A 16,483-nucleotide genomic window follows, 5' to 3' on the forward strand; every position below is an offset into this window, starting at 1 on the left:
TAATTTAGGGCAAATATCTTACCACAGGAGCACAGGAACAATGAACGAAGAGAAATCCAGTGTGTGGTGGCTACTGCTGTTCATGTCTTGAAGCATTCAGTGCTATTTTAGTAGAGCAATTACATCTTTGGCCCATTTTGGATGCAAGGGTGCATTTTGCACTAAGAAAATAGTGCTAAATGTTCGGTTACCCTTTCAATGTAATTACGCATAATTATGAGTAATTTAGTGGTAATTATGATTAATTATCCTAGAGAGAATTACACCAGTTATGTCCGCCCCTAATTGTTAATGAACTTAATATGGGTTTTTCATTTTAACCAGTCACTCTAACTATCAATATATTTTTCCAAACCCAACTTCTGCAGCAGACATGTCATTAAATACTTGGAGATATACTCAAATTTGATTTTCAAAATGTGGTTGTAGACTGCTCGTGAACTTCCTGCAAATCGAATCAGATTTTGCAAACAGACCTATGTAGCAAAAGGTTGGTTTGCAAAAGAGGGAAACATAGGGGTTGCAGAATGACTTGTCCAATATTTATTCATTTGACAGGTTGCAATTTACTACACTTTGCTATTGGCCTGAAACCTGGGGATGGTGGCCTGCAAGTGACAGCAGACCACAAACCTTGTGATTGACTTAAAGGAACCAGGCCTGCTCTAAACAAACACTTAAAGGTTACCTTTTTGAAAAACGTCAATAAAAATAGCCTATGGACCCCTGGACAACCGCCTACTCGTCTTGAAACTGCCACGTAGATTCCCAAAGTGATCCAAACAGGACCCATTTCCCTTTGTGAATCAGTTACCACCCCAAATTAGGAGTCAGTAACTGATCAACCGCTTGCGATCGGAATTGTGGTTGCAAACCATTAATAAATACCATACTGAATCCCTATTTGGAAGGAACCCCCATACACACCCCTTTCAAATTGAGATTCGGCAACACTTTTCTGAATTCAAAATGGGGTTAGTACATATGAGAAGGCTAGCTTGTAGATACAAACCCTCTGATTTTGCAAATCCCAGGGCTTGCGACTGCAAGCTCCTTCTCTACAACTGGCCCTAAAAGCCTTAGAGTGGACAATCAGCTTATTGTAAATGATGGCCCTACAAGTACGGAAAGAAGACCTCAAAGCGATCTTTATCAAGACTGATTGTATCCTGCATTTTATTATGCTTGCAGAAAACAAATTAGCTCCTTCATGGCAAATCCAAAGCTCGTTCAAAGGGGAAAGGCAGTTAGAACAGCCTTGCTTATAAATGTCTGACTGCAGGACTGGAAATTGGCATTTATTTTTTGCAGAACTCATTTTAATACTGTTCTTAATTCCATGTATTTCCCTTGCTCATCACATCTCTTTTTGATGCCCACATTTCTAGTGTGAAATTACTCTTATATTTAGTAAATTCATCAAAGATGGTTACTTATAATCCTAGTTGTCAGTTACGATTGCATATACCATTTTTTATAATTAATACTTTGCTTTTAAATAAAATATGATGCATTGCTGGTAGGCATAGTTAATAGTTTATTCATATAAACTACTTTTAAAAATACAGTTTCTCTTGTTAAAATAGACGTTCTGTGATCCAGCACGGACACAAAAATAATCGGTGTTGATAAATTCAGTCATCAAAGATTCCCAATACAGAGAATCAGGGTTTAATTAAGTGGCTTACTCTTCTTTATGGTGTCTAAAACTGTGCCATTGACTACCTGCAGTGGGTAAACATCTTTGTGGTGGCATGTATGTATATGGTATTTCTGCAGCACAAACTTAGTCACAGGGCAGTAGAGCACTGTACATGGTCAAATGCAAGCTTAAAGTTGGTGTGTAAGTGAAGAGGAAACTGAGTTTTGGACAGATAAGGCATTGTGATGTAGTGTTCTTTAAATCAGTGAGGCTTCAGCTCATTCCTAAGTTGGAGCAGCGTTTGGTCAGACCTGATGGAAACAGGGATGTTGTTTTAGATCCTAGGTGCATAGATCAAATGTGATACATAACTATAGAGGTTTAGTCTCACATGCCGAGGTGGTTGGAAACATCAGATGCAAAATACACCTGGTGGAAACATTGTTACCTCATGGTACTACTGATAGTATGGTTTTTAGCTCAACTGCATCTTTCTGTTCAAGAAATGGGGAATAACACAGCAATAATATATTGGGAAAACTGCATGCTATTCCACATTGCGGATATCATAAAAGTTTCTACTCAATAATTGTAGAGCACCATACGGGTGTTGCCCATCTTTATGGCTATGTGTACATGCTACTTACACCTGCCAGCAGTGACCTCAGGCTACTAACAGAGCTGTTCAGCACTTTACAAAAACTATGAAATAAATCAATTCCTGTACAATTTCAGACTGTTAAAAAAAATACACTTTCATGTCGATAATTTGCCGCCATTTTGTTTCTGTCCTCCAGAGCACCTTGACGCACTTCAAGAAGGCCGAACTCTCGGTGGTCCGACAGCATGAAGAGTTTATCTGGCTCCATGATGCCTATATGGAGAACGAAGACTACGCTGGAATCATTGTAAGGAAGGGAAAAGTTCATCAAGGGCTGTGGTAAAAACAAATAAGTGACAGGACTCTCGTCAGGAGGCAGCTTGCACCAGCCCATTTCTCCTGTTAGCGCCACCTAAAACTGAACTAACCATGAAAATTGGGATAGGGTGTGTCATAATGGCCAGAGCTGCCGACTTCGGAGATGGGGAACCACATTCGAGTCTTGGCTTCAGCTCAACATCCTGTGATTCTGGGCAAATCACTTAATCTCTCCATAAATGAATGTGTCTAACTGGTGCCCATGAAAAGCACCAGTGTTTATGATTAAGTGCCAGTGCTGAGCACTGGCAAGCACTGACTCAAATTAAGCCCTGATCAAGGGCTATTAGGGCAGGAGACTGGCTCCATGCATGCCAAATTTATAAACAGAAAGCACTCTCAGGCTCACTGATAGGGGCTGGTTATTTGAGTATTATAAATAGTTTTCAATTGAAGGTTAATATCAGTAATAACAATGCTAAAAGGAACAAAAGAAATTATAACACCTAATAAAACACGCTTAATAACACACATGATTATATGATTCTGGTATAGAACAATCAGTGAATTATTAGCTCATTTTTAAGAGCCTTTTTAATATTTTTTATTGTTTATTTACATGAGTTATATGGGTATATAAGCAGACAGGGTGGTATATCGTCTGTGACTTAAAGGTCCCCACTGAGAAATGTGATGTTTTGCATGTCATAGTTTTGAAGCGCAGCACGGCCTACTCAACCATCCACCCTTCCAGTGTTGGTAAATTGAATATCATTAATCTGTCCGGTACTTATTTTGTACAATTATCACCCACGCATGGTCCCTCAGTTTTCCTCAGTAGCCCTTTGCCGCCTCTTTCAAGTGCCCCAGCTGCCTGTTACAGAGAGGGACTAGGGGAGAGGCTGATTAGCGCCCTTCTGGTGGCTGTGCTGGCCGGGTGCTACCGGTCTGAGAACAGCTTCCGCTGGAGTGTAGCAGCACCCGGATCCCAGGGTAGAAACGGAGAGCACCGGTAGGTGCGGGCCATTCTTGTCTGCAGGGGAGAGGGTGCATGAGACCGCTGAGACTTGGCTGATTGTGTTGCGGCTACCCCCTTTTACACGGCAGAGTCGAGTGTGGCGGAAGAGAGCGTCAGACCCAGACTGAACAACCGGAGTGCTAAAAAACACAAGTGCAGACACAGCACATAGGATTTCAAGACCAGAGAGCAAGGTCAGTGTGCACTTTGCCTGGTCGGCCCACGGGCTGCCTGGAACTGAACTCTCGGACGGATGGGCTCAACGGGCAGCAGGGGGTTGCTTCCCTTATGGCACAGGTTCTGTGAGCGGTACATGGCTGAGGACCTCACGGTGTGCAAGCTCTTTATTTGTTTACTGGGGCATATATTCTACAGCTGGTTGGGATCCGAAGCATTATCAGGAACAGTCAGCCTCAGGCTAGCAACGGTAGCTAATCAGATCCACGCCTGGCTGTGCCTGACCCCAAGATGGCGGCCCAACACGCTGCAGAGGATCTCCTAATTGAAGGGGATGGCGCATTAAAGCGCCTCTGCGGCATCTAGCTCCGCAGTGCAGCATGAGGGATGTAAAGAAGGAGTGGATCGTGGCCTTCCCTATAGGTCATCAAACACTGATATCGCTCAGCATTGGGCTACCGCTTCTGGGAGCAAGCCCCCTGAAGACTGATAATCTGTCTTTCACGTCTCCGCTCATGGGGCTAGTGGGAGGACGAAGCGGAGGGTGCTTCCCAATTACACTGGGACCGATGCCTTCGATTGAACTATGATGATGCCCTATGGGAGAAAACCGAATCTGTTTGTACTTACCGTTGAACCCGAGTACCATTGGCCATTACCCGGTGGAGCTGTCCTATGCAGCTATAGAGGAGTCTGGCTATGGTTCACCCCTTCGGCTGTCACCTATCCAGTCAGACATCGGACATTGTTTTTAACTGTGCTTCACAGTCTTGTCTATCTTTCACTTTGACTGCTTGTTTCCCCTGAAGTCCCTTCCCCCCCTCTGGTCTGCCTGACGCTATCTGCATTACTTTTCCCCTGTTTACCTTTCCCCATAAGACGTTTTGTCTTTACCATGTAACGCGAAAATAACTTATGTTATTGTGTAATCTCATGTGTTTGTACTGTTTGTTCTCACCGCGGAGTCCGAACAACCTTGGCCGATGCCCGCTGGAACTGTCTTATGCAGCTATAGAGTTTGGCCCTGGTTCACCCCCTCGGCCGTCACCTACCAAGCCGGACATCTCGCCGGACCATGCCTCCCCGTTATGTTTTCTTCCCTCTATCTTTCTCCTTCGTCTACACTTGGAATCTGTAACCGAAGTAATCATGTAATATGTAACTTGCTGATCATCATGTAAAGCGCTCTGATACCTCTAGCCAGCGCAATATACAACTTTGCTAATAAATAATTAAATAAATAAGTCTATTTCTACCTCATGCCTCTTTCTTCCACCAAACTTCTTATCTTTTTATAAAACAGCAATGCTCTCGCAACCACAAAATAGAGTATAGCTCCAAAACTTAATGTATAACAAGATAAATGCTATTGTGACAAAATAAATAAACAGATGCAGATCCTTGTGTATTATCCTTGTGGGTAGGTTGTTTAATGAGTCCACAACCGTAGCAACGGTCCACAATCAGCTGACACGTGTTTCGTCGTGTTATGTTGAGTCAACACGACTCTTCAGGGCTTGTGGTACGACCCACGTGTTGGTAGGTCGAAAATGAAAAAGGGGTTGTTTTTCAGGTGGAAAGTTCAGTATTTACAAATTGTCGACATCTAGTCAAAATTATAATCATTGGCTCTGAATCTAGAGCGAAGGAGAAGTTTCTCTGTGTGCAGTCCCACCGCCAGGTATAGCGGCCGTTCGCAAGATTCGTACTTAATACGTGTGCGTATTAAACGGTACCGGGAGGGGATCCAAATCTTGATACAGCGCTGCAGTTAGGTTAGACGTTCAAAGGATTTATGCGAAAGAAAGGTATCCCTCCTCTTGTGTTTCCCGGTCGCCGTGTTCCGAGAGACGGACACGGCGACTCCTTCGCTCTAGATTCAGAGCCAATGATTATAATTTTGACTAGATGTCGACAATTTGTAAATACTGAATTTTCCACCTGAAAAACAACCCCTTTTTCATTTTCGACCTACCAACACGTGGGTCGTACCACAAGCCCTGAAGAGTCGTGTGGACTCAACATAACACGACGAAACACGTGTCGGCTGATTGTGGACCGTTGCTACGGTTGTGGACTCATTAAACAACCTACCCACAAAGATGATACACAAGGATCTGCATCTGTTTATTTATTTTGTCACAATAGCATTTATCTTGTTATACATTAAGTTTTGGAGCTATACTCTATTTTGTGGTTGCGAGAGCATTGCTGTTTTATATATCGTAGAAATCCTCTGATTTTCTGTATGAACGGTTAAGGGCTTCTCCGTTCGCTCTTTACGCACCATTTACCTACTCATTTTCCAGTAATTCGTTAACGTTGAATCTTAGGCAGAGCGCCCTCACTATCTGAAATCCCTAAAAAACCCAATACAGCTTTTCTTATCTTTTTATCCAAGTCTTGCTGGTTCTTTTTTATCTCTTATTTCTCTCACTGCCGCAGCTTTCATATCTGTATATTCCTTCATTGTCCCTTTTTTTGCTTATGAAAAATGAGCTCTGGTCCCCAAAAGTGAGTGCCGGTGCCCCCCACTTGCAAAAACTGGCACAAATGAATCACTGCGCTGATTATTTATAGCGCTTCGAAATGACAGAACTTCCCAGTGAAACGCTGCATAAAAATCGAATTGTTCTGACTGGAGAATTCCACATTCAAAGTTTGCTCACTTTGGCCTCTCATTAGAACGTACTGTATTGCATAGGTTCAAGACAAACTTAACTTGAACCAGAGATGTGCACAGACAAAGCCATTCGGTAGCAATTTACACTTTGATCCAGATTTTCTAAAAAGTGTGTAATGCAGCGACAAGTCCCCAGCGCTGTGCTGTCAAAATAAATCTGCGGTGCCGACTTTACATAGTGCGACATGTCAATTATGTCATTGGCCATGCTTGTGCAAAATATGTCCTTTTACTATAATGCTAACATTGCGGAAGCGCATAGCCGAGCCAGTAGAGGCCTTCAAGAAATGTGTACCTGAGTTATACCTCGCCAGTTCAACTTTCAGTGCTGTGACAGTAGTCCTGAGGTAAACTGCATGCAGGGCCGGACTGTGTTTCCTCGGGAGGCTGGAAGGGTGGGGGCTGGTTTTGCAGTGGTGGGGGGCATTTTTTTGCAGCGGTGTTGCAATATCGGCCTCCAGTAACAAAAGCAGCAAGCAAGCATTTTCAGCCTCCCAGGGCTAAGCAGTGCTTCCTCAGGGGCTGTTCTGAGAAAATTGTTAGGGCTGCTTTGGGCTCTCCGTTTGGCCCTGACTGTATGAAATTTGTAATATAGCAAAAGTAAGACTATACACTTGGGAGTATCACACAATATTCTGCTTGCCCAGTGTGTCCAGTTTGTTTCATTTGGCAGTGTACTAGAATGTCTCTGAAAGCCGGATTCTGCCACATTAGTAGATCTGGCTTTGTGTATTATGTCAATCAATCAATCATCGCATTTATATAGCGCACTACTCACCCAGAGGGTCTCAAGGCGCTGGGGGAAGGGGGGTCCGCTACTGCTCGAACAGCCAGGTCTTGAGTTGCTTCCTGAAGGCGAGGTGGTCCTGGATCAGGCGGAGGTGGGTCGGGAGGGAGTTCCATGTCTTGGCGGCGAGGTAGGAGAAGGACCGTCCCCCTGTGGTGTTATCGTTTATCTTAAGCGTTATACCCCCTCTTTGCATTCATGATAAGGGGGTTGGTGCTCCCTGATACAATCAATTATTGTAGACTTCAGATGCAAGGGCACGGAGATGTTAGTAATTGTGGACCCCAGTAGCAGTCCCAGCTTATCGTTGCAGAGGTAAGCACTTGGGCTCAGCGTTTCGAAAAATTCACGGAAAACAACTGAACTTGCTGCGCGGCATTGCCTGAAAGGGAGAGAGAAGAGCAGCGATGTATCTACTACGATATAACTCTCTTTTCCACTACCTATACTGCAGCACTTTTGGCTGCCATGCAACATAGTTCAAGCCTGTGTGCAGGGCCGGACTGGGAACAGAAACCGGCCCTGGCAAACTGCTCAGCCCCCCCAGGCCACTACCCCTCCCACCCCCCCGGCGAGGGCCGGTTTCGGCCGATTTTGCTTTAGGGGCCAATATAGCCGACCCCCGGTAACAAAAATGGCCCCCAGGGGCCCAAAACCGCTCCCACCCTAGCGGCCTACCGGGGAAACGCCGGGTGCCCGCTATGGCCAGTCCGGCCCTGCATGTGTGCGTTCTGTAAGGAACTGTTTTTGTACTGAAAGGGTACCCATCCAGTTATAAAAGTATTCTTTAATACTTTTCCCACTTTGTGTGTGTGCTGCTCAAGGCAGCACTCAATCAAAGTAGGAACAACATGGAGAAATGAAAACATTTCTTTGTTATGTCTGCTTTGAGAAGGCACAAGATTTTAGCGCGAATCCCTGCCTACGAATGTTTCTACATAGGGATTTGCATCAAAACCCTTTGGTGGTTGCCTAGGAATGCCCATCTACCACCCATGGAGCACCCTTTGACACAAGCCAGAGCATAGTGCAACTTTGTATTACTTCGGTAAACTGTTCAAAGAAAGTAACACAAACCTGGTGCAAAGCGTTAGCAAATCGTAGCCTTGTTAAACAAAATATTGAATTTGCATTTTTCAAGTAGAACGCAAGAAACTAAGGAACACTCCACAGGCTTTTCACCTACTTCATACAAAACACAGTTATGCTTGCATGCGTTGCTTTTTGTCCTGGCTTAAATAATAACTTTTTTGTGATAGATTGTTGTTTATTTACCACTTGCTCCTGCTGTGCTGCTTTTTCGCAGTATACATTTTAAGTGGGGTTACTATCACCCAAATTGATATTACTTATTTATTTGACCCTAGAATCATGAAAGGTTAAATTGGCCCTACCGGAATTTAATCCTCTTTCCAATAGGTTGCACAAAGGCCTTGGCCGTGAGTGCTAAACTCACTGAGGTTCCTTCCCAGCAATAGAATGCTGGCTACCAGAGAGAGTGATAAACAAACTGGAGCAATGCAGTCCTCTGTTGCAACCTAGGGGATGCCCGCCTGCATGCATCCTCATGTATTCTGTGGTACCTTTCTCCAGGCCTAGGATCGATTACTCCGACTTATACAATTTACAAACCTTTGGTGTTCTTAGCATCTACAGTTAATCCATCTGTCCTAGTAGCATCCTTTTCCTATTGGGGCGTAGCTTAGTCAGTGAGATTTGGGGGGTGACACACATTTCCCGAATAAAAAACAGTATGCAGAAAGGTGAAGGGGTGAGATGACCAAGCCTTGGAATCCATTGTTCCCACTAGGAACAAGTTCAATGCTGGGTTGGATTAGGTTGGCCTCTGTCTAAATTCCTGATAAAAAAAATGAACAAGTTCAAAGGTTTTAGTCAAATAAGAACAAAGGGAAAAACCAACAAAAGCACAGGAGACCCGACTCAGGGCCCCCAGACCAAGCAATAATGCATTTATTTGGGGGGCACGACACCCCAAATAACCCTCTGAAGCGACTTCCCTGTTTTCCAATACAGCAATGGAAAGTGAAGGGTGATGAAGGAAAGACTCCATCCGAAGGAGTGGAGAAAAGGAAAGGATGCAAAATGTAAACATTTTTAAATCCTGCTCAGTATTACACATATTAAACACTTCAGCCCTGCAGTGAATCTGAATTGTTAGAAGGCTCATGGTCTAAACCCACCAGCCCCCCCTGCCCCCCCCCCAAAAAATATATATATATATCTCTGCAAACATCCCGCTCAGTAGAATCGGACTCTGGTACAGACTCCAATTTCTTGTGCAAAAAATTATTCCAACGCAACTTGTTCCCCATTATGCATTTCAGCCAAGCCTGGCCTTGCTCACGTTGGCGCTGAAATTCAAACACCTCTTTAAGTAGTACTCACATGGTTATAGGGTAATAGTGGCCATTAACATATTACTATACGTTTTCAGAATGCCCATGTTTAACAGAGGACAGACAGTGATTTCATCATATGGGGAATGCACATATTGTAACTGATATGTACAAAAATACCTGTTGGTAACCATTGCAATGAAATTGTTAGTGTGTGCAAACAGATACACAGTACAAAATGCAATTCCATCTAAAATTCAATTGGAAGGTAATATTTGAACTTCACAAGTCAAAAAATAATTCCCTTTGGACGAATTACCATAGACAAATAGGTTCTTACAGACAAACAAAATAGACTTAGCAATATCAAATAGTAACAAGGAAGCAATGAAAATAGTTAAAAAATCAATACAAGTGAAAACACTATAGTAAAAGTAAATCTTTGGACAATTTATTAACATACATTATATTTTGTTAAAAATTGGGAAACACATACAGGACGAAACAATAATAAATAAATTCAACATTCCAATAAAAAGGAGCTACGGGAAAAGGACTAAATTCAAACAAAACGGTTATTTTGAATTTTCCTTAATTTCTTATTCCAGATTCGCTCCTTGAGCATCGACGCGTTTCGGCGGTATAATTAGTATATGACCGCCTTCATCAGGGCAATTGTAATAATGTTTCCCAATGATTCTTGGACAAAAAGCATCACTCAGAGTATGATTAGGGGTATTCTGCCTCCTTCTCACTTGCAGGAGATATTCATCCAGCGAACTATCTTCTCAGCGTATACAATATTCTCGCTAAAAATGGCTTAGGAGGACACATCGAGATCATATCATGGTTTCATGTGTCAAACGTGATAGGTGTAATAAAAAATTAGGAATTGTATAGATACAACACGCGGTAAAATTGTGGACATAAACATGCACAGGATATCGATTCACAGATAAATTAAAAACGTTGTGCGGTCCCAGGATACGGGAAACACCGATTACACCGATTACACGAGGTTCTAATCTCCGTGCCTTTCCTTTTGGCTGATGATAAAAAGTGTCCCGCTTGATACACTCTGATTCTAATTACCGCGTGTTGGATCTATACAATTCTTAATTTTTTATTACAGCTATCACGTTTGACACATGAAACCATGATATGATCTCGATGTGTCCTCCTAAGCCATTTTTAGCGAGAATATTGTATACGCTGAGAAGATAGTTCGTTGGACGAATATCTCCTGCAAGTGAGAAGGAGGCAGAATACCCCTTATCATACTCTGAGTTATGCTTTTTGTCCAAGAATCATTGGGAAACATTATTACAATTGCCCTGATGAAGGCGGTCATATACTAATTATACCGCCGAAACGCGTCGATGCTCAAGGAGCGAATCTGGAATAAGAAATTAAGGAAAATTCAAAATAACCGCTTTGTTTGAATTTAGTCCTTTTCCCGTAGCTCCTTTTTATTGGAATGTTGAATTTATTTATTATTGTTTCGTCCTGTATGTGTTTCCCAATTTTTTTACAAAATATAATGTATGTTAATAAATTAGATTTACTTTTACTATAGTGTTTTCACTTGTATTGATTTTTTAACTATTTTCATTGCTTCCTTGTTACTATTTGATATTGGTAAGTCTATTTTGTTTGTCTGTAAGAACCTATGTGTCTATGGTAATTCGCCCAAAGGGAATTATTTTTTGACTAGTGTCAATTGTGGAACCCTATCCCTTTGGTCTTGGGGTCCCTCTCTCTTTTACTAGAGAATATTTGAACTTCACCATCATCACAAAAATGACATTTATAAATATAAATAATAACATTGATAAAGGCTCATATATTAAAAACAAGCAAATCAGCATTGGTAAAATGGCTAGTATCAGTACCATTCTTCTTGTGTGTACTGTAGGTATCATCCTGGAACCCAAAATTGAGCTGATAGTGGGTTACATTAATGAATTAGAGATCACTAAATCACTTATTAAAGACATTCAAATAATCATTGTAAAAATAGCTAATATTAGCACCATTCTCTTTGTGTTCATTGTTGCTATCACATGGGAATCCAAAATTGAGCCCCTAATGGGCTAAGTTCATATAATAGAGATTACTTAATCAGATGGAATATGCCATTGTTTATGTCTTATTTTTTCAGAATTATATAATACTATGCATGGAGGGTCTAATATAGTTTGCATGTTGAATTCTTTTTTTTTTTACATATTTGTAATTTGATATCGTTACTGTACAACTCTGTTAAACCCCCAGCTCAGTGTTGTGTACACTATCTACTTATACTCGTCATAAAATGTGTAAATATTTGTGTTTGATAGCTGCCAGCATTGCCTAACTGTAAAATAAACCTACCCTTCTGTATGAATCGCATATAAAAATCTAAAATTATAGAAAATTATGAAAATCCTCACTGACATTCAAACCATTGGGTGACTTTGTATCAAAGTTTAATATAAACTGTGTCTCCAACTGTCTGAGCAATACTTCTCAATTGCCTCCCCGCCTAATTTTAGGCACACTTTCAATTACAAAATATGTTAGGCAGTTGAGATTGTTGTTGTGGTGCTGCTTGAAATGTCGCGCCACAGGATAAGTGGAGTCAGGATTTATGATTGCTTTGAGGTGTTGTAGTATCCTTACATGTCCCTGTAATTTGGTACTTCCCACATACCAAAATTTGCAAGTATATATATATAATTACACTTGGTACCTGTTAGCGACTCAGTCTACAGCATTTGCAAGGGTCATTGTTAGAGCGTCCTTCAGCATGCATCAAGTTCTGCTACTATATTTATTTACTTAATTAGAGCACAAGCACCCTTTGGGTATTTAGGTGCTGTACAATAAACCAGAACAATAAATAAAAATAAATGAAACCTAACAGCAATGATAAGTTGACTAGAATTACACTGGGGGGGAAAAACAGATGGGAAGGGAAGCCGAGGAGGATCAGTAATTTGGGGGAAGTGGGGAACAAGATATAAACATAACAGCAATGGGGAAGGGTCCATGCAAAGAGTGGCTAATTAATAGGTATGGCTTCATCAATAATCTACTCTGAAACAAGGGTTCACAGGGCAAAGGATATTAATCCTGGAATAAATGAGTTGTAAGATGTTTACTGAATGAGAGAAAAGTGAGTTCTGACATTTATAGATTGAAAGTTCTAAACCGAAACTGCAACCCTGGAGAACTTTCTGTTCTGTGCAAAGAAAGATCTGAATTTTGGAGACTTCAGTCTGAGATCATTTGAAGAAAAGGAGTTGATTGAATTAACAGAGAGACCATTCCAACTTGTCCTAATGGTGGTATCATTTTGCGGCAGGGTGTAATGGAAGTGTGCGCCACTTGCTATGCTTGAACCTCTCACTGGGGAGAATCTAGTATTGGTGAATTCAGTCTAGCATATTTCGATTCATTTTGAAGCTCTGTGAACACTGGATTAATTAAATTGATTTGTCTTGTGCCCTACAGATACCCCCTGCACCGCCAAAACCAGATTTTGAAGCATCCAGAGAGAAGTTGCAAAAGCTGGGGGAAGGCGACACATCCATGACCCGGGAAGAATTTACCAAGGTGAAGCAAGAGCTTGAAGCGTAAGTGGTGCCTCAGAAATTATGCCTGAAGGATTTAAGCAGCCTTTTCAATCTCCATGAGAGCATGAGGGATAGGATGTAAAAAGTGGATTATTAAAGGGCAAGGAGAGGGAGAATGGTGTCTGCCGAGCTTCCAATTCCCAGGTTGGACAATATGGTAATGCGACGATTGAAGTTACTGTTGGGAGAAGAGTTACATGCTGAACATATGTTTTCTGAATTTCAATCTGATCAATTCTTACTTTTCTTTGGTTATTAATTAATGATTAAAAGTCACAGCCAATCCCTGTCAAACCCATCTTGTCGAGGAAAGTGCGAATAGATATAGAAGTGGCTTTTCTTTTATCCTCTGGAAATTAAACTTAGCATCAGAGCAGATCTTTGCAATGGAACAACTATGGTGGCCTCAAAAGGCTGTTGGGTTGCCGAGACTGTTGCCATCATGAATATTTCTAGTCACTCTGGCCAAACTCCTAACAAACATATCCCATTCTTGCTCAGTTTTCAATGGACTCGTGTCTGGAACCAATAGGATTTGCCCTTTGGGGTGATATTCTAAAGCTTTTGGGGCCAGTTGTACGACCCTTTTTTGCATGCGCAAACAGGTTTGCGACCCATTTGCGCATGCAAAATGTGAAAGGGCTATGTACAATTCCTTAATAGTGAGCCGCAATTAATTTGAGACTCACTATTTAGGAAGTGCGAGTCACTATTAAGAAGGGGCGTTCCCTTCCTAATAGCGACTGCAACCCCATGCATGAATGTTTTGTGACCGCAATTGTGGTTGCAAAACACTCACAAATTACCACCCTCTTCAAGAGGGTCGTAATGCAATCGCAATTTGTGACTGTCTGCATAAATATTTTTTAAGAGCAGGCAGTGGTCCCAGGGACCACTACCTGTCCTTAAAAAATGAAACTAAAACGTTTCATTTTTTTTTTTTTAAATGCATCCCGTTTTCCTTTAAGGAAAACGGGCTGATTTAAAAAAAAAACTGTTTTATTTAAAAGCAGTCCCAGACATGGTGGTCTGCTAGGGCCAGTCATTCCCAATGGGCTCTCAAATTGCGAGAGGTTCATTATTATTCATGAGGCTCGCAATTTGTGACCCCATTGGCAATCGCAAACAGTGTCTGAGACACGGTTGTATATTGGATTTTGCACCTCGCAATTTGTGACTCGCAATTTGTCGCAAGTTGCGAGGCGCTAAATCCAACGGTCGTACAGCTGGCCCTTTGTTCCCTATGTGTGAGCGATGATGAACAGCTAATTGATAGGGTAATAGATTTATTGGTTGGGACACTGAGTGCGAGGATTTAGATTTCAGTATCAGGCCAAACCTGGAGAGGATTGCAAGTCACAATGCAGCCATTCAAACTCTATCTTAAAGCCTTGATGGCTTCCTTGCCATTTGGTCCAGAGTAACCAAACTGTCACACAATGCCCACACAGCAACCAAAAGTTCTGCGCTGAGTTGCGTGACAGGGAGAGAGCAGGGAAGTGTTATATTTACATAAACACAGCACTGTCTTGTTGTCTCCCTAGCGCTGGTGCACGATCAGGCTACTGAGCACTAGACACTCATCTTTGCATCATAGGGCAAACACCTGCGTGAATCTAGCATAGGATTTGTACTGGAAAGGTATCCTTCCAGTACAAGACACTATGCTTAAAGCAACTTAAAACTTTTCCCACTTCGGATGTGTCGTGTGCAGTGCAGCCATATGCAAGGTGTGAAAAGTTAGAAGAAATAAAAGTAAAAGCGTTTCTCCTTTTTTAATGCCTGCTTCAAAGTGGGGTTATTTCTTATGCAAATCCCTGTCTACTATTGTTTGTAGATAGGATTTAGCTTCAAAAACCATGGGTGGCTGTATGGGAACACCCACCTCCCACCCATGGAATGCCCCTTTGATACAGAGTAGCACAGATCAGTGCAAATTTTGCATTGAAACTAAATACAACAAAAATCATTTTGCGCAGGTGCGTCACTTTTGGTATGCAAACCCATCGCAAAATCTTTGAATACCTGGTCCTATGTTGGTTAAACCTTCGAATACACATATAGAAGGCATACTCTATCTCAACTGTATTGTGTCTCTCCTTCCATCCATGTCATCACTTACTACCCAAAAGAAAGAGTCATCCTTCTCAATTGATTATCATTACCAGAAAGGATCATCATTCTTGACTTGTCTCAGTGCTCCCATTGACTCCTTCCTGGCCACAACGCTCATGTTAAACAAAAATGTTTAGATTTTCCACAACTCACCAGCTTTTTATCCTCATTATGCTCACCATGCTCATTGCTCCTCACCAGTAAATGCAACAAAGAGTCAACTCCGATATTACATGCCCTCGGACATACACCACCTAGAGCAGGGGTCTCCAAACCGGTCCTGGAGGGCCGGATCCATGCCAGGTTTTTTGGATATCCCCATTGAGATACATGTAGTAATTTTAAAAATCTGGCATGGATCCGGCCATCCAGGACCGGTTTGGAGACCCCTGACCTAGAGTGAATGTGCCTTGGTTAATGTGTCACTCATCAAGATATTCTCAATAAAACTCTATCTAAAACCTTTGATGTGGACACATACTTTATAATGGGTGTGCAGTGCAGTTCAGGGAGGGCCGGATCTAGGCCAGACTTTTGGGCCACATTTAGTTTCAAGGAATCTAAACAGAACATCGTCAATAGTAACTCTGAAAATCCTAAATGGATTTTTCCTGGACATATGTTGGACACTCCTGCTTTAAGAGGTTTTGGTCTGTTCTAACAATGAGTCAAGTTCGCTACATAATTGCATGGGCAACCTATCACTTATTCACAGAGTTTTGAACATTTCAGAAGCAAATGTGATTACAACTTCCTTGCTACTTCTGTACAATCTCTATGCTTCGCCTAACTGATAGGCACTTGCACCTGTTTTACTTATTCCTTTTGGTGCCTTTTTGAACAATGGCATCATGGTGTTTTACTTGACATGTATAATCAAGAATACCCTTCTCATAGTTAAAGCCTGTAATTTGTGTTTGGGAAACTGATAGGTTTCTTAAGAAAACCCTTACCCACCAACCTAGTTGGTGGCATGCTTCATCATCGGGTCCCACCCAAGGTGCTGAGTGGATCCTGGGTGTGCTTCATCGCCTTGACTACAGCGGAGCGTTTTCTTTTTTGGTGTGTTGTGATTGGTGCAGTGATTGGTGATGTTAAAACTATCTATAGGGTCCCCTCCCGATAGTGGAAGTAGCTTTAATAGTGGGGCCCTATGACAGGGTTAAAA

General features: G+C 41.9%; 1 protein-coding gene across 2 annotated transcripts in view; it reads left to right on the forward strand.

Moving 5' to 3' along the window:
• SNX32 (sorting nexin 32) overlaps positions 1-16,483 on the forward strand; it is a 305,491-nt gene that overhangs the window by 83,745 nt on the left and 205,263 nt on the right. For both annotated transcript variants that reach the window (XR_015299987.1, XM_086938325.1), the window contains exons 3-4: positions 2,440-2,550; positions 13,079-13,200. Coding sequence is in view for 1 of the 2 variants with exons in the window: in XM_086938325.1 (XP_086794451.1) it covers positions 2,440-2,550; positions 13,079-13,200 (233 nt within the window). In the remaining variant the exon portion in view is untranslated. The remainder of the gene's footprint in view (positions 1-2,439; positions 2,551-13,078; positions 13,201-16,483) is intronic.

This window comes from Lissotriton vulgaris, chromosome 9 (genome assembly GCF_964263255.1).
Source record: "Lissotriton vulgaris chromosome 9, aLisVul1.2, whole genome shotgun sequence".
Classification (NCBI taxonomy): domain Eukaryota; kingdom Metazoa; phylum Chordata; class Amphibia; order Caudata; family Salamandridae; genus Lissotriton; species Lissotriton vulgaris.